Source organism: Brachionichthys hirsutus, chromosome 10, assembly GCF_040956055.1.
Source record: "Brachionichthys hirsutus isolate HB-005 chromosome 10, CSIRO-AGI_Bhir_v1, whole genome shotgun sequence".
Classification (NCBI taxonomy): domain Eukaryota; kingdom Metazoa; phylum Chordata; class Actinopteri; order Lophiiformes; family Brachionichthyidae; genus Brachionichthys; species Brachionichthys hirsutus.
The window spans coordinates 686,240-705,308 of NC_090906.1; the positions used below are offsets into that span (position 1 = coordinate 686,240).

The following is a 19,069-nucleotide window of genomic DNA, read 5'->3' on the forward strand; positions in this document are numbered from 1 at the left end:
TCCAGCTACCCCCCCCAGACTGGTTTTATCACCATGGTCGAGTATGTCTCTTTTTCTCATCACGTAAGATGGATGGCTGATCATAGCGGCCTCACCTGCCGAGCAACACTTGCACCATTTAAAAATTCTTTTGATGATGAAAGTTCGTGGACATCTTCGTTTATCCAGTGGTCAGAAGGCTTGGCGATCTTGAAAGAAGCCCCTCACCCTCCGGGTTTGCCCCACGGGGCTTTAATTGATGTTAATGATGTTGAATGTGAATGAATATGACCCGCTTGCTTCTCACTGTGTGTTCAGGAGTTCTGTTCTGTGCTGCGTTTTAAATCGCCGGCCGAGACCACGTCGAACATTAGACGTCAGCAAAGCAGAACGTTTCAATTCAATTCAATTTCTATAAGGCCAGATCACAACAGAACGTTACCTCAATGCACTTTACAGGAGTAGCAGGGAAAGGCAGAACGAGAAGAAGAGCAAGAACTTTGGCAACGGAGGGAAGGAAACACTTCCCTTTAACAGGCAGAAACCTTGGACAGAACCTAAGGCTCATAGCAGACAGCCATCTGTCTGGAGAGAGAGAGAGGGAGAGAGACTGAATTCCACTGTTCTGCATTTCATACTTTCAATTATCGCGTTGCTTTGCTGCCATTGTCGCTTCAGACGAACGTTTCGCCCCCGGATTCTTCGGCGTCTGGGTCCGAGCAGCGGACGATGACATTCGAGCGTCTCTCAGAAAGCAATAAGAGTCTTCCTCCGGTCTGCAGCTTTGCTCTTTCCTCTGGTGGGCGGAGGAGCGTAAAGCGCATGCGATGGAGTCTAAAGACGTTTCACTGCCCCTGACGTCTTGGTGCAGCATTGCTAATGCCTTCATTAATTCCACAGAGCTGCCGTTTGATTGGCTTCCTCGCCGGGTTGAACGTTGGAATAGCACGGCGGCGGCATTCAGGTGCTGGAATAGGCGGGGTGCTGATGCCCTGACCTTGCTATCAATGATTTAGGTGCAGCGTGTTTGTTGGCACTCAGCCGAGCGGGCCGATAACCAGCGCTGGCACGGATCGGGACGATCAGCTGTAAACGCACGTAAACTCGTGCGTTTAGCGGATAGCGGATTGAACGTGAAAATGAAGCGTGATGGCGCGACACGTAGCATCAGAGCAGCGCTCGCGTTCTTCCTATGACAAGAGGAGGTGCAATTTCTATTTGCTCAGTTGGGGAACATTTACAAAATAAATAAATGGTTGAATTCTGCAGTCGTTTTTGTACCTTGGTAGAACGATGATCACACGAAAAAAATGCATCTGAGGTTTGACTCGAGCTCATTTGGCCTCCTGATATTTAAGTTCCAGTAAACGCACTTTAATTTGAGTTTTATTTTGAAAATTTTCTCCAAAAATCTACAAAAATGTGTCCCTTTAAATTTGTATCTATTTATTATTTTTTTTGCAGATACTTTCTTTACCTTTAAAATGCTCGTAACCGACTCGACTCAAACATTTGGGTTTTTTCTCACCGGTGGCATCGAACCTGAATAAAACGGCAGAAAGGTGAGTCAGCATTCTGACGCCGGCTTTTCTCCTCGTGTATTACTGTCCTCCTGGCAACAAGCCAGGAACTCCTCTTCTCCTCCTCTTCTCCTCCTCTTTGCTGACGCTCCTGCCGGCACCTCTGTGCTTATTTTTGGGTGGAGGAGAGGATGAACAGACCGGCTCCGCTCCCTCGCCGTCTCATCAGCGATAAACAGTGAAGTCATACCTTCCAACGGGCTGTTTTTGTGCCATGATGTCATCATCAGCCAATCAACGCGCAGAGCTGCGTTAGGTGCCGTGCGTTCGTGAGCGAGGGGGGGGGGGATGAGAGCACACAGCAAATCTCAAACGCACCAGCAGCTTCCTCGGATGCGGCGATGCCGCTGCTGTTCTGGGGTCGTGATGATGCGTTCACAGATTGTCCAGACGCCGTCTCGCTGCTCTCAATCTGCCCTTCAGCGTTAAACCTGCGGGGCCGCCGGGCGCCGTTCAGACTGGCCTCGGTTCAAGGGGGCTTTGTGGCACCTTGGTGTGCACGAGAAAGCGCAAGCTGTCAGTCGAGATGTTCCGCAGGGAAAAAAACACGGACATCATTGCAGACCTGAGAGTTGGGGGGGGGGGGGGGGGCACGCCGTGGATGTTCAGAGCGAGCTCCTGGTCGCCGGGTTCATCGCTGCTTTCTGACCTGCCCTCCAGAACGCTCCTTTTTTTTTTGTATTTGAACCATCAGGCTTTAAAATTTGTGCTATTTTCGGTCTGAGAATATCTTTTTTCTAAGATTAGGATTCCAGTAAGGGGGAGAGGAAGAAGATGCTGACCCGTCACATCCTTCCTCTGCAGTCACCATACACGTGCTGCTCGTATCCCCGCTACGCTAACGCTTTTCTCAACCCCCACCTATTTGCTGCCGTGTTGGATGACGTCCTGGAGGTTAAACATATTAACACGCTACGTTGTACGATCTCATGTCGTTAATCTTGCTTTATTCCAGTTTCGGAAAAGGAATTTCTTTGTTTCTTACATTGGGAAACAGTGTGTGCGTGAGATGTAACGCATTTGAAGTGGGCCGCAGCCTTTGATGGGCCAGTCTAACCAGTGAATGTTCCTCCAGGTGCCCACGGCGTGCGAGAGGAGCCTCAGTTTGTGACGGTGCGTGCAGGAGAGAACGTCATCCTGGGATGCGCCGTGTCCCACCCCCTGAACGGCCAGCCCTACGTGGTGGAGTGGTTCAAGTATGGAATGCCCATCCCCTTTTTCATCAACTTTCGCTTCTATCCGCCTCACGTGGATCCGGAATACGCCGGTAAGATGGTGGAAGAAACGTTGTCACCGTTGTAGCTTTAAAAGGCCCTTGCTACTGTGATGTCACAAGAAGATGCTTATTATCAGTTTATTTAAATAAACATGGGGGAGAATCCCACCGGGGGGGGGGGAACGGGGGACACCAGGGTGCAAGCGATACCGAAACCCAAAACCCGAAAAGCAAGTCTTTGGTTCTCAGGTTCATCCGGATGCCGTCAGCAGATGCAGGTCGATGCATCCGTTTGAATGCAGCTCATTGATTGGCCGCTGTCTGCAGGGAGCAGTTCCTGCTGCAGCGGAAATAAAAGTCAACGCTCGTGGCAAAAAAAAACACAGAAATGCAGCTTTCTGTAATGTTTTTTTGCGAACTCGCACGCTTTGTCGTAATCGATTAGCGGGCGGAGCCTGAAGCGAGTGACAGATACGCCTGTTAGAGTCACACAGGCAACAAAATAAAAGCACGAGGAGGTTAACCTAAACCCAAAGTCCCGACTTACGGCGTCGGTTTGCAGCATCCAGTGTCCGACGTTATCAGCAGGGACGTGTGTCATTTTCTTTGGTCATTATTTTTCTGATTAAAAGTGAGGCGAGATAAAGACGCTGATAAGTGGTTCATTAATGCCAGAGCTGCACAAATCCTCGGAACCAACTCCGGGGTTTGTCAGACACAATCCCCCCCCCCGTACGGAGATTTCCAGATGCTCTTTCTCTAAGGCACTATTATAAACGACAGAGCTTTAATAAAAGATGTTGTGATGGTCTCAAACGGCCAGAGAGGCGCTTTGTAATTTCTATGCTCCATGGTGGTGTTTCAGCATGTGTGATGTCACAGGTCATGTGATGTCACAGGTCATGTGATGTCCCAGGCCATGGTCAAAGCAGCCGATACGAACATGGGGCGATGGTGTCGAGCCCCGTCCGGCCTACATGTCCAGCAGCAAACAAATCTTTCATTCTTTTATTGAGAGGAAAAAAAGAAATGGTGGGATGTGATCCCAGATTCTGTTGTCTGTGCAGGCTGCATCCGACCGGTCGCGCTGGTTCTGTCGACCCGCAGCACCGGATACGAGCTTAAAACGACCCGTGGCTGGGTCCACAGGCCTCCAAGGGGTGACTGCAGAAAACTGATTCACCCTTTATTGCCAAACGTATCATATTTGATACACATGGCCTTTCAGGATTTTGAGACTACTTCAGAAAAAGCGAAAAAGCTGATCGACACAAGCCGACGCATGCATCGGCATTTCTCATGAAAGAAAGTCCGGTTTTTGAAAAAGTTACATAAATTTGAGCACTTTTTTGGACAAATTTGTCAGAAGGTTCCATTAAGACCTTCTTTTCCAAAATTTTAGTATTCTGACTATTACTTCATGGTGCGGGTTTAAAGGGTTAAATCAAGGGGTCTCGAACTCAAATTACCTGAGGGCCGCAGGAAGCAAAGTCTGGGTGAGGTCGGGCCACAGAAAGACAAAGATGAATGTGGCTTAACCTTAAAAAGTGCCTTCGAGAACATTTTTAAATATTACCCTCTTTCCAGCATTTTTAACAATCGAAAACTCAAAAGACATTCTTGAGATATTCATTCATTGAATAAAAGAAAAAAGAAAAATGTATATAAAGCTCGCAGGCCGCATTAACCTTAAACTGTCATATTGTCCTGCAGGGCCACAAATGATCATCCAGCGGGCCGTAAGTGGCCCTCGGGCCGCGAGTTTGAGGTCCCTGCTTTAAAGGCATTAGTGGAGCTGGATGAACTGAAACGAGACGGATGAAGGAACAGCTGGACTTCTGTCAGAATTACTGTAAAAGACCCAAACTCCTGCTGACGCCGCCTGAGGGATACGGTCCCACTTCCCAATTACGTGCATGGACACAGTCAAGGTTGGGAATTTCGGCGCAGCGGCGTTAACGACCCGACATGACGACACATGCGTCTGTTCTGGCTTTAAAAGCTGCGATATAAACGTTTACGCAGAAATAAAATCACGAATGGTTGAACACATTTAATGAGGTTGGGTCTGCAGGACTTCTAAAGGTCGTCTCTTGACTTCTGTGTGATCATAAAATGCCCGGCTCAGAATAAAACCGCTAATGGTGCCCAGAGGATGAACCACGAGGAGCGGACATTTATTCCACATCAAAACATTTGATTTGTCTCCACTGTGGTCGAAACGGCCGATGCCAGATGTTGATAATGACCCAGAGGTTAAAGGTGTGGCTTGTCGGGACAGTACGAGCCCCGCAGGCCGTTTGACGGCCGGGACTTGTCCCTGGAGCGTCTGTGTGACGACGACGTGACGCGCTGAAAGTGCAAACCTCATTCTGTCAAGAGATAGTCCGATGGGAGTCTCCCCTGCATACGACTGGATTGCATGGCGATGACATCATCCTGTCTTCAAGTCTAAAAGGCCGGCACGAGTTCAGAGGACAGAGTTCAGAGGACAGAGGACAGCGCTACACCGCCACACCTGATTGCTCACCGGGGAGTCTCATGTGGAAGCTGTTAAAGCTGCATGATGTAAACAACGGAGGCCGTTGTTGCAGTGATCCAGGCCAGCCAGGACTCCAGCCAGGACTCCTGGCTGGACTCCTGCCTGGACTCCTGCCTGGACTCCAGCCTGGACTCCTGCCAGGACTCCTGCCTGGACCTGGCCACACCCTCTACTCCTCCTGGGTGATTGAATTGGTTCTTCTGTTGATGTAATTGTTTAAACCTCTACCGAATCATTTCTTTGCGCCTGCATTCAATGAAAAGCTGAAAGTACTGACTAAACGTAATCATTTATGAATTAACATGATGGGATGTTAAATGGCTACAGCAGTTCAGGCTAATTAGAACTCACGGATGTCAAAACAACTTAAAACATGAATTCAGTTAAGCAGTTTGTGGAAATGACTCGCCGCGGGAGAGAATCTGAGTAATGGAGTCGATGTTAGCGTACATGGCGCGCAGAGGTCGCGCAGAGGTCGCGCCAGCAACTCCAATTAAGTTTTAAGGGAAGAGTTGGTGCAAAAAAAAAAGTGGATTTGCACTTTATGCCTTCTTTGTTCGTGATTTTTAAAGTGAATTTTAGCTTGATTCTAAGCTTGTTTTGGTCAAAGTGAGGAAGGACCGTCGGAATCGGAGCCGTCACGATTTCTCCTTCATGAACTTCTACGGTTCGATACTTCGGCTCCAGAAAGAATCATCCCGGTCCCTTTGGACTCTTTGTTTACCCTCAGACCGACGGGAATGGCGGTGATGTCAAAGGTCAGCGTTCACCGGTGGAGGCCGTTCAAACGGAATGTTTAGGACCCGACTCAAACTCCAACTGCTTTCTCTGGTCCTCCCGGACTTCCTCGAGAGGAGACGGACATGAATATAATCTGATCTAAAAATAGCCTGACCAGGACACACACACACACACACACGCACGCACACACACACAGCCTTAGGATCTAACATCCCTTTACCTCACTGAGAAAGCTGCGAGAGCAGCTGATGTATTTACCTGATGTCAGAATGGAGGGAATTAGGACGCTGAAAGGAAAACCCACAATGCCGAGGGGCTGTGAGCGGGATTAATGACGGACAGCCAGGCTTTGATAATGCTGACGGTTTGAGCTGTCCCCTGCCCCCTGAAAGCCCCCTGTTTTGTCATTATTGCCAGTTGCCATCTGTTGGGGGGGGTTGTCATCACCCCCCTGTCCCTTTTAGCTTTTGAGCTGTAAAAGTAAAACTCAGCCTGAGTCTGAGCTCTCCGATTCTAAAACCGATAACCTCAAAGGAAGCTATGATCTGTCCGTACTTTCAACGTAAGGCTCACGTCTCATTCCATCCTTACTGAAGCTTCCATCCGTCCATCCATCCATCCGTCCGTCCGTCCGTCCGTCCGTCCATCCGTCCATCATCCATCCATCCATCCATCCATCCGTCCGTCCATCCATCCATCCGTCCGTCCGTCCGTCCGTCCGTCCATCCGTCCATCCATCCATCCATCCATCCGTTCATCCACCCTCTTCCGTTTTGCGGATCACCAGAGTTGCTGTAGCCAATCCCAGCTTGCTGTGGGCGAGAGGCGGGGCACACCCCTACTGAAGCTTATGCGACTTTTGCTTTCCGTGTACGTTACACCTGCAGTGGGTGAGCATCAGCTGTCGAGCCGCAAAACGAAGCACGTGCCAAAAACACACCTTAGTGTCACAGAAGACAAAAAGGGAAGCGTCAGAAATCTATCCGAAGTGAAGGAAACTCAAACTCAACGTCCTCGCCCCTCACCGGCGACGCCTCCTCTCCGTTTCTGTCCACCAGGCCGGGCCAGTCTGCACGGAAAGTCCTCGCTGCGGATAGACGACGTCCGCTCAGAAGACCAGGGCTGGTACGAGTGTAAGGTGCTGATGCTGGAGCAGCAGACGGACACGTTCCACAACGGCAGCTGGGCGCATCTGACCGTCAATGGTGAGTACCAGCAAGCAAGCGCTAGTCGGAGTATGTTCACCACAAGCGTGACGCATGGAGGTCCTTACCATAAGCGTCACGTAGAGGGACCGTCGCGTCCGCGTCATGTCAAAGGTTAATTACCTCTGATCAGTAATCCAACACTCGTCGGCATCGTTTGTGGCGTCCTGACGACTAAAGGATGTGTTCTTGAGGAGAACACGGCCTGCTGTCTCTGGATGAGAGCACTGGAGTCTAAAATAAAGAACCCCCACTAAAATAAAGAACCCCCACTAGCATCAACACATGATTTACTATTATCAGAGCATTCTCGTCTTCCTTGGCAGCTCAAGCATTCATCGAGACTCTTTATCAGACAGCTATGATGACGCTCGTTGCTGTGGTAACAGCCCCCCCCCCCCAGATCCCAGACTTGTACACCCTCCATTGGTCACACCGCATTAGCTTAGTTTATCAGTTTTGTTGGGGTCTTTAAAGCAGGGGTCTCAAACTCAAATTACCTGGGGGGGGGGGCGACAGGAGGCAAAGTCTGTGTGAGGTCGGGCCACGTCAGGTATTCCACAAAAAAAAGAAAGATGAACTCTCGCCCATAAAAACACATCTTACTTTACAATTTTCTGAAAAAAGTCTCTTCGGGAAATTATTTTCTGCATTTTTAACAATCGAAAACTCAAAAGACATTCTTGAGATATTCATTCATTGAATAAAAGAAAGAAGAAAAATTAATAGAAAGCTTGCAGGCCGCATTAACCTTAAACTTTCATGTTGTCCTGCGGGGGCCGCAAATGATCATCCTGCGGGCCGCACATGGCCCTCGGGCCGCGTGTTTGAGTTCCCTGCTTTAAAGGCTTCAGGCTTCCTAGGATGTTCAACCAGTAGATCCGTCCACTGAAAACCGGAGGCGAGGTTCAGGTTCTGTCCTGCTGTTTATGGCGAAGGAAAAGTCGGGCAGCACTGAAACCGGAGTGTCTGTCTCCAGCAAAGCCAGGCTCACCACCATGCTATCAAAAGTAATGACTGCGGCGTGACTCCAAAGTCACAAGGTGCCGCTGTTTTGATGGCAACGCATTCCTGCCGATCGGACCCTGAGGCTTCACAAATTGGATTGGCCTGTCTCCTCGCTGCAATCACTGCGTGCACCAATCGCTGCAGCCCGTGGGAGTTCTTGAGCGCTGCTGCTCGCAGGTTATTGGACGTGGAGTCGTGGGTGGTGCCAGGAGGTGGGCGTATGAGAGCTGAGATGTTCTGAGGCTTGGAAGAGTCCGCCTGTCTGCTTCATGAGATTCCGTCTCAGATAAGACGAACCCACCCAAACTTGTATCCATTAGTCTTTCTTTTTGTCGGAATGGTTAATAAGACTGCGTCGGGAGGCTGTAAATGTTACGCAGTTGCAGAGAATCACTTAATTCTTCCAACATTAGTTTACACCCTTCAATAGTGACTCTTATTATGCGTGAGTGGGCTTTAACATCACAGACGTGTGTTGAATGCCTAAGTGGGCGTTTCAGCTCCCCATGCTGAAGTGTGACAAGCATTTTTTTGGGGGAAACTGAGGTGACAGAATCTTCAAGGTTCAGCGCTGTGCTTCATCCTCGCGCTGCACAAAGCTCCAGCAGTGCTTCTATTAATAGCCACCTCTCCCTATCATTGTCAAACATCAGCGGCTGTCGGAGACTATTGCCGGCACTTTAGTAGCGCGCTGCCTTCTTGGCAGGGCGGAAGCGAAGCATATAGATTGTAGGTGAGATGCATAAAGATGGTGGCTGGGAGGGCTGCAGTTAGTCTGCTGCAAACTGAAGCTTAGCAGTCAGATAGCAAGGGGGGGGGGGGGGGTTGTTTGCTTGATGAGGCCCAGTTTGTAGGGGGTCGCAAGTGCAGTAGGGTTCGGGGGGGCACCCAGGTTTTAAGAGTACTGACAGTATTTATTCACGCCAGATCGATCGAGTTCTGAAGATGGCGTCGCTGGTGCTACGTGCTATATCGTGATTACACAGATGTCATGTGTCGGCGTCGCCCAGACGTCGTCTTTGAGTGGCCTGATGTGGGACTGATGCTACTAGGCTTGAATGGTTGGGCGGTCACGGCTCGGCTCGGTGTGAGCTGAAGGAAACACTGGCCTCTTCTTCGTTCTGCCAATCCGCCGTTGTTCATCAACACGGACAGATCTCAGGAAAGGGTTGAACAATAAGCTAATAGACGAGAGGAACTACAAGCACAGTCGGCGCTATTGCCCTCACAGTTGCTTTATATTTGAGTGCCCTCCTGCAGTGATTCACATGCCACGCGTTTGCTGGAACATCAACTACACATGTTTGATTGACATACGAGTCTGTAGATACCAACCCAAACTGCTGTTCCCAGATGTTTTATCTCTCCAAAAAAACAAACCAAAGCCTTTCAGGAGGCGTGAGGCCAGCGTCCAAAATAAGCCAAAAATATTCAATATTTTTAAGGTATATTCAAAGGTAGCACCAAAGCAATCTGAAAACAAGCGAAGTCAGGAAGCAAGACGGCAAATCTAAAAACACACGGAGAGGCTGGAAGGATTGACTCGAGTTCCGAAGGCAATCTCTGGCAAAGAATAAGGGAAACACACAAGCACTAAATTCCCCAGGGTGCTGCTGCTAATGAGAAATAGATGAGAGTAATCAACAATCCCAAGGCTGGAGGTATAAAGTAAAAACACTCCGGTGCCGATGGTCCAAAGGTCTAGTCTAATTCAGCAGCCATTGCCCCTGCTGTTAGCGTTGGGGTAACCCTAACAGCCCGAACCCTCCACAGGTGGTCCTCACTTCACGAGTTACGGCCGAGATCGGTTGCGGCCACCTGAAAGTATGTCGAGGGTTGCGCTCGTCAACTTGTCGTCTTCTGCGTTGCAAAAGCAATAGCCCCTTACGCCTAGGATAGGCGCTCGGGCCTAATGATTCATTATTTCTGTGCGGCATGTTAACAAAAGTCTCACAGAACTATACGGTAAGTATATATATACACACCAGGATCAATTATGTATCATATGTACAGTATAAATGATCAATACGTATGCAAATATAAAAACCTTTTGACCACACAATGTCTGCCAACAGAAACTGTAAACGCCACTTTCTCTCACGTGGCGTGATGAAGTGCATTTAGTAGAATTAGCATCACGACTGGGTTTGTGGCGGCAAATGGAATTTAACATTTAACAATTGATAGGCTACAGGATTACACATGTAAGCAGATCGGCTTCAGGCCTAAGGTGATTAGAACAGGATTTATGATTGAACAAATCTGCCTCGAATCACTGGGAACGATGTTCCGCATACGTTCGGCTTTGCGTTGAGTCAGCTGAGGTCAAAGACGGGTGGGGCAGTTACAACCCGCTATCGATCTGTTGAGGGTCAAAAGACTTCTTGTGTGCACCTCGATGGAGGAATGAGAAGATTCCTGGCCCAACCAGCCTCTGCTTGACCCAATCTTTAGTATTGATTGGGACCACTGGCCAAACCGATATACTCTATGTACCCATGTAGGTTTGAGAAGTTCCAGCAAAGATCTAAAGAGGTTTCCAGATTAGATTGTCTGATAGCTGTTGTATATTTGAGGGTTTCTCAAGGTGTCCTTGTTCTGTACCGATGTGGGTTTGGCTAAGCTCCTCCCTGTCCTCCTCAGCCCCCCCAACATTCTCGGATACGCCACCTCAGTATGTAGAGGCCAAGGAAGGGAGCGGCATAACGTTGACCTGCTCGGCCTTCGGCAACCCCAAACCCTCGGTCAGCTGGTTGCGAGACGGCAGCCTGATGGTCACCGGTGCCAAGTATAAGGTATGGTTCTGAACAAGTCAACTAATCAATGGTTATGATCAACTTTGTCATGCTTCTATTAGGTTTTTGTCACGGTGTAAAAGATAGAACTGTGTGTAAAACGGTTCTAATGAGAATTCCCTGCTTGGTTAAAGAACTGGTCCTGATTTACTGTCTTCAGGCAAGAAAGTTTGTTGTAGGAATGGAAATGACTCCCCCGCAGTCGATCAATTATTCAAGTAACTGGGCTTTGTTCATAGGAGGCTTATAGATCTGCATTTTTTACAGGCAGCGGCTTTTTCTTTGTCACTAGACTTTTGCTGCATTTTTCTGTTGACTGGTGAGAAACCAGATAAAATGTTAGCACAGAGACGTGTTTTTTCAACATTTGCCAAATTACTTTCATGCATTATTATTAAAGATCCCATATTATACCCTTATACCCCCCCCCCCCCATTGTGACATCACACGGGGAAGATTACTTGATTACAGAACTACGCAGGATTGACTGGATGGTTTAATTTATTAGTTTTTGGGTTGGTAACGACCTGAAAACTACTAAATATGATTGTAGAAACATGGGAAAAGTAATTTAAAAAACATGTCCCCTTGAAGAGATCTGCTCCTAATGTTCTTCCCCAAAGTTTAAACCAAATGTAGATTTCAAATCGACTCGGGTCAGCTGTCATTCGGCACCCTTGACGATTGGATTTGGACGGAGGAAAGAATCAGCCCATCGCCTTTTTCTAGGAACAAGTGTCTCGTGATAAAGGAATAGATTTACTGATCAACTCACGGATTTACCGCCGCCGTTCATTACCGCCATCTCCTCACACTGTTTTCTCACTCTTACTCAACACACACACACAGACCAGACGGCTTTATTAGTAACAGTAATTTCATCTCAGTGTGATCAGTAATAATCAATAATCAGTTCATGTAAAGGAGATAAAGTGTTTCTTCTTTTCCGTTTTTTAATTTGCATCAAGTCCACTTCTGAAAGGTGTTGTGTTGCCTCAAGGTGTCTGATGGGAGTTTGACGGTTCTGTCCATCGCCCGCGAGGATCGGGGGCCCTACCTGTGTCGAGCCTCCAGCCCCCAGGGGGAGGCCACTCACACCACGCGGCTGCTAGTCCAAGGTACAATGATGCTACCGCGGCTTAATGCCTAGCAACGAGACGCTTTCAGAACATTCTTACACCAAGGTATGCGTATAAATGTGAAAATGCCCCAAACACATTTGGTGATCCCGCTGTGAAAGTGCTATGTGTCAGGATGTCGCCGGCGTGATCGACCTTTCCGTGACACGGCCCCTCCCGCCCCCGTACCACGACGGCGCCGTCACTCGGACACTATTTTACCAAAATGGACCAAAGCCCATTGAGTTCAGTGGCAAAGCTCCCGTGGTGATTCTTCTGTTCTATTCTTCAAGGATATTTCTCTGAAGACCAAACGGATATTTCAGTGAAAGCTTTTTTCACTCAGTTTTTGTGTTGTTTTTTTTGTGAAAGAAGCCACAGAGTCAATAAAATACAGCACTCACTTTGACTGGATATCAAAACCACCACAATATATGGGTTATCAGTAATGTTCTTATCAAGCAGGGTACGGATGAATATTTATTAGTTCATAGACATTATGCGTAAATTACTCACTTTATTCCAGATCAAACGTACGGGAGCATAATTTCATGACTAAAATCAGAGCGATAGGCTGAAACTGTTTCTGAATATATGGGAGTAGACAATCGAAGAAAATGTTAATAGAACTTATTAAATATATCTTTATAGTCAGTCTGGTCTAAAGGTCAATAACGATGCAGAGTAATACTAACGACAAACATCCCACCGGTAAGATCGAAGTCGGATGCTAATTAGCTAATTAGTCGATTAAATGCAGATGTTTAATCGACGGTTGTCACCATGGAGGTTTGAGTTGCCGTTAAAAGTGGCGTTAGAGTCCTCCCGTGCTGCAGCCATTTCACGTCACACCCAGAATGCCTTGCGACATAAACAACATTGGCGGCCCCCAAATAAAATGGATTTTAAAGCTTCTAAGACATAATTATTTATTTTTGTCCATGTATTTACTTTGTAGAGGTAAATTCAGGGTTCGCTTTAAAACTAAAAGTCAAATGCTTTCAGTGACGTGGGGGGCTAACGCTAGCTGTAGCCATCAGTAGCCGTTAGCTATAAATGCTATGATAGACGACTTATTTAACATCTACTAAAAAAGAAGCCAGCTAAGGAGCGACACGGTGATGTCATTGAAGATGCTGTTAGAGTTTAAAGCTCCGCCCCCTTTTGGCTGACGTCATGCTCGCTGTAGCTGTGCAGCCTGCTTTCTGTGTTAGCTTTTAATGCATGCATAAGATAGATTTAAAAAAAAAAGTGTGTCTACAGACATTGGAGCCGCGGGGGTTGTTTGTCCCACGCTGTATAATGTTTTTGGGGGGAGGCGGGACTAATATTGGCCCTCCTGGAAAACCGCTGAGCTGCAGATCAGCTCAGAGACGATGGTGCCAACAAATCCCAGGCACTCGGCTGGTTCCAGTTGACACGCACACACACACACACATACACGCACACGCACACACACACACACACAGCATGGTCCTGGTTTTACTGCTGGGGAGCAGGCAGAAAGGATCAGGCGGTGGGATACAGATCAGAACATACGTATGCGATGGTTTTACGTTGATACTCGATATGGATGTGTGTGTGTGTGTGTGTGTGTGTGTGTGTGTTCTGGCTATTACAGCATTATGTGCTACAGAGGGACACCGTCCTGCCTTAAGCCTGATGATAACAAACTCGATCGCTGCTCTTCTGAAGCGCTCCCGTGGGCCGGTGAACTCTACAGTGTGTTAAATCTGATCAGCGTCTCATTCAGATGCAACACTAACGGGGGCCGTGTCAGAGGACGTCTAGCCCAGGGGCATGACTCTACTCGATTGATCAACTCGACCAAAATCAAAACTAATGCTGTTCTCAGTCAGTCAATCCTCAGCTCAGGTTAGCCTCTCTGCTGAATGCTCAGCGTCAAGTCGGAGATGCTGAGGTTCTCCTTGGGAGTGACCAGGTTGGATTAGAAATGAGACGATAAGAGGGACAGTGAATTAATGAAAGCCATCGTAGTGTTTTCTGCTGAGTCGCCATTTCTGTGTGTTTTGTCCTCCAGGCCCTCCGTTTATCGTGTCGCCACCGGAGAACATTACAGTCAACATTTCGCAGGACGCCTTCTTCACCTGCCAGGCGGAGGCCTACCCTCGCAACCTGACCTACACCTGGTTCTGGGAGGAGGACAACGTCTTCTTCAAGAAGTAAAGTGTTTCGTGGGACGTTTTCATATTTTTGCTTACGTCACTAGATGGACAAATCCAAACACGGCGGCTGAAAGCACTGGCCAAAGCAACAAAACAGCGTTTTAGAAGCTGCTCAGCTTGAGGTGGACGAGAGTTCTTCGTCAGCAGCTCAGAGAGCTTCAGCTCCTCTCTCTTGACTAAACCACTACCAAAGCGAGACGAGATTTAAGCAAATCCGAATGTTGGAAGCCGTCTGTCTTGGCTACCTATGGACTAAAATCCCAATATTAGTCCGTAGGCAGGTATTAATACAGACGATCAGACGGAGGATTTCATTTCATTTGCACCATTTAAATGTATTTAAGTAGCAGTCTGCCTTTTGAAATCTTTAAAGCTTGTAGACTCGCCAACCTTGTTCGTGACGCGTTCCACGCAAGCCCAGAGTGGCAACACTTACTTCTTTAATACAATCATTTGTAAAATCATTTTTTACAGTTTTTTGCAGTAAACATGTTCACTTCACTACCAAGTGCCTTAGTTGTTCGTTATATGTAATAGTGCACATCTATAAATCCGTGTTGTGTAGCACACACACAAAACTTCCATCATAGGTATGTGTGTGTTTTCCGTTTTGGTTTTCCATGTTTCGCTGCAGTGAGGAACGTTATACCCCCCCCCCCCCTCCCCCGTTGACTGGGTTTTAACAGGGAACTTCGATTAGCATTCTTTGCTAGCGCCCCTTCTTATCCAGCTCATCGCTGAAGGGTTTTTTTCGGTTTGGTGTCAAAACGCCGGCGAACACGTCGATGTCCTACAAGCAACACTTTCACAGCAGAGGGTGCAAAGCCTCTCCTGGAACAACCGTGACTCGTGAATGACGCACATCAGCATTCTATATTAACGTCGGAGGCACACATCGACTGGGATGTGAGCAAAAAGAGCAAAAGTACATTTGCCTTCTTTCTACACGCTGGCATCTGACCATAAATATTAGGGGTGTAACGGGATGCTAAAATGTCATTTTGGTTCGGTTCATTTTTGGTACAAAATTTATTTAAAAAAACAATAGAATTTGTATAAATAAATAAAAGCGACCCATTTGAGTGATATTATTTACACTGACGTTTTTAGTATTGTAACAATTTAAAAATCTTCATAAAAAGCTAACTTGTAAACTTTGAACACTTGGCACCAACAGCCTGAATATGACAAATGTTACTACTACTACTACTACTACTACTACTACTACTAGAAAAGATTGGCTAGAAAGATTAACTTATCCACATTTTCTGTGGCATAGATCTGGTTGCCGTGACAACATCTCCAGCAGAGGAGAAAACCCGCTCACTAGCAACAGAGCTAGCTGGAATACAGAGCTAATGCTCTGCTAGTTTTGCTAGCGCTCCTCCCCCTCAGTCAATGGTCAATCAATACATGTCGATGAATTACGTACGAAGGACTTCACGGAAACGAGGGCTTTTTTAAAACGCTCCTCTGAGACTAAAACCCATCTGTTCAAAATTGCTTTTAAAGTCTAATTTTACTTTTTACATTTTATCTAATTTGTTTTCATGTACATTTTTTATTATCTCTATTGCTGACTGTACTTGTACTGTGATACATACTACTGTTTGACTGTACTTGTACTGCTCTAACATTCTATCTAATAAATATATTCATCATCATCATCATCAATGGTGTCCGACACTCAGAGGCGTCCGTGTGGAAACTCGCCCAGGACTGTAGTTCCGCACGCCGCTTAGATTACGCTAGTACTAAACTTACCGGTACACGCAAGTGGACCGAACCGAACACGCAGAACGGAAACGGTTCAATACATCGCGTGATCCGTTACACCCAGATTAAATACTGGTCAGTACATTTTGTTGCCGAATCAGAGAAAAAGCTGTAAAAGCTGTGAAGTCCTTTTTCTTCTTCTCTTTTTCTTCTGCTCGAGTGACGTCAGTCACTGCTAGAGCTTCGTGCAAGTTATTATTATTCTGAATTCCTCCAGATGCCACAGCGTCAGATGAAACACCCTTTGCTGACTGATTTATCTTCCTAATGTTCCCTTTCCTGCTTTGGCAGCGACCTGAAGCGTCGAGTCAGCATCCTCATCGACGGCTCCCTCATCATTGCCCAAGTCACGCCGGAGGATGCTGGGAAATACACCTGTGCGCCCAGCAACAGCCTGGGACGAACACCGACTGCCTCTGCCTACCTAATAGTGCAATGTGAGTGAGTTTCTTCTTACAACATTTGTTTTTTGTTGTTGCCATGGCAGCATCTTTCTGAGGCGTGTTCAGTATTTACTGTCGCTCTGATGGTCATCGTCCCTTCCAGGACCGTCAGCGTCCTCCTCTGCTCCACGTCTCATTCCGTACCTTCCTCCTCCCACCAGTTCTCGCATTGCACTCATTCATGGGTCCTGTATCGTCGCCTCCTCCTCCTCCTCCTCCTCCTCCTCCTCGCCTCCCATTAAACGCTCGCTGCCAGCTCTGGAGATGTTCGTCACGTTGGCGACGACGCTGCATCACCCGGAGCAGACAGGGATGTCAGCCCCGTCGGCTGTTGACCGGCCACTGGCTGTAGTCAAGGCAACAGATATTTTGCATCCACTCTCTCCCTCCCGCCTCCTTTGAGAGCTGTACATTAGTGAGTGTGTGTGTGTGACGAACAGAAGCAGGCAACACCAGTGGTGAGAGGGAGGGAGAAGTGAGACATGCATTACATCATCGCTGTAAGACTTTTCTCTGTCAGACTGCAGAGGGCTCTCTCTCTCTCTCGCTCTCTCTCTCTCTCTCTGTGTGTATCTGTCTGTCTGTCTCTCTCTCTCCTTCCTATTATCTCCTCATATTCTATTCCTTTACTCCTCCCTCTTTTTATCTCTCTTTTGACCCTCATCGCTTGCTCTACTCCATTTGCCTGATGCCCTTTTCTCTCCTTTGCTTCGCTCTGTTTGAAGCCCTCTCTCTTTCAGTCTCCTTGTCACGCCGTCCTCCCTCCGTCCCCTCCGTCCTCCCTCCGTCGTTCCCTTCTGCTGAATGACTTCTCTGAAGCATCTTGCGGTGGGAAGCGGCGTTTCATGAGCGATGGCGCTCTGCCGGCTATATTTAGACCCCTGGCTGATATCCTCGCCTCTGGTGCTCCTCTGGCGCTCCTCTGGGCTCCTCTGGAAATCTCTGGGCTCCTCTGGGCTCCTCTGGACTCCTCTGGCGCTCCTCTGGTGCTCCTCTGGACTCCTCTGGGCTCCTTTGGGCTCCTTTGGGCTCCTCTGGGCTCCTCTGGGCTCCTCTGGCGCTCCTCTGGGCTCCTCTGGGCTCCTCTGGCGCTCCTCTGGACTCCTCTGGGCTCCTCTGGACTCCTCTGGCGCTCCTCTGGTGCTCCTCTGGACTCCTCTGGGCTCCTTTGGGCTCCTCTGGGCTCCTCTGGACTTCTCTTGTGCTCCGCTGGTGCTCCTCTGGACTCCTCTGGGCTCCTCTGGTGCTCCTCTGGGCTCCTCTGGGCTCCTCTGGACTCCTCTGGTGCTCCTCTGGTGCTCCTCTGGTGCTCCTCTGGGCTCCTTTGGGCTCCTCTGGGCTCCTCTGGTGCTCCTCTGGGCTCCTCTGGTGCTCCTCTGGACTCCTCTGGTGCTCCTCTGGTGCTCCTCTGGGCTCCTCTGGTGCTCCTCTGGTGCTCCTCTGGGCTCCTTTGGGCTCCTCTGGGCTCCTCTGGTGCTCCTCTGGGCTCCTCTGGTGCTCCTCTGGACTCCTCTGGGCTCCTCTGGTGCTCCTCTGGGCTCCTCTGGTGCTCCTCTGGTGCTCCTCTGGTGCTCCTCTGGGCTCCTCTGGGCTCCTCTGGGCTCCTCTGGACTCCTGGGCTCCTCTGGGCTCCTCTGGGCTCCTCTGGGCTCCTCTGGTGCTCCTCTGGACTCCTCTGGGCCCCTCTAGGCTCCTCTGGACTCCTCTGGACTCCTCTGGGCTCCTCTGGGCTCCTCTGGACTCCTCTGGACTCCTCTGGACTCCTCTGGGCTCCTCTGGACTCCTCTGGGCTCCTCTGGACTCCTCTGGTGCTCCTCTGCGGCGGAGCGCTGCCAGGCTGGCGGTTCGGACTTCTGAGAGCGTCGCTTGTAGATAAAAGTTGTTCTGGCAACACGGCGGTCAATCGATCTCTCGCACTTCCTCAACCCCCCACCTCATCCTGCCATTGCTCCGCCCATTCACTCGCTCACCCTCTTCTGAATGAATGCATTTTGCTCACTTTATTGTGTCCCCCCGCCCGCCTCGTCCTCCTTTCTCCTCCGCCGGCTCTTCTCTACCTTACGTCATCTCGCCACATCTCTCTCTCTCTCTTGCTTGTGCTTTGTCGATAGCGCTAACCCCCCCTCCTCCTCTCATTTGCACCATTTCTGCTCCTTATCACTCGCTTCCCACTGCGAAGCTTTCCTCCTTGACCTCATTGAGGCGACACGTTGCTCGCTCCACTCATCAGGAGAAAAGGCTCCTTCCCTTCCGCCTTTTAGCCCCCCAGTTTCCGCCAGATGGGCGTCCCGGGGGCAGCCCCCGCTGGACCTTTGCAGGAAGGCTCCGCTTTCCATTCAGAGGCATCACCTTTTGTTTGAAGATGTGACCGTTAACACTATTTCGCAGCACTGTGCCCCCCCCCTCCCTACAATAAGTCCATAATTACAAATAGATACTTAAATAGAAATCAGTTTCAGATCTCCGTGAAGGAGTCGGGC

The 19,069-nt window shown here is 48.7% G+C and overlaps 2 protein-coding genes across 2 annotated transcripts in view; both read left to right on the top strand.

The window, feature by feature from the left end:
- The window catches only part of LOC137900575 (histone H2AX-like), a 247,668-nt gene that overhangs the window by 153,364 nt on the left and 75,235 nt on the right, over nt 1–19,069 (top strand). The window lies entirely within an intron of this gene.
- Nucleotides 1–19,069, top strand: part of igsf9bb (immunoglobulin superfamily, member 9Bb) — a 48,946-nt gene that overhangs the window by 9,411 nt on the left and 20,466 nt on the right. The window contains exons 2-7 of the mRNA XM_068744680.1: nt 2,635–2,826; nt 7,117–7,263; nt 10,915–11,066; nt 12,067–12,184; nt 14,226–14,367; nt 16,438–16,583. Coding sequence (XP_068600781.1) covers nt 2,635–2,826; nt 7,117–7,263; nt 10,915–11,066; nt 12,067–12,184; nt 14,226–14,367; nt 16,438–16,583 — 897 coding nt within the window. The remainder of the gene's footprint in view (nt 1–2,634; nt 2,827–7,116; nt 7,264–10,914; nt 11,067–12,066; nt 12,185–14,225; nt 14,368–16,437; nt 16,584–19,069) is intronic.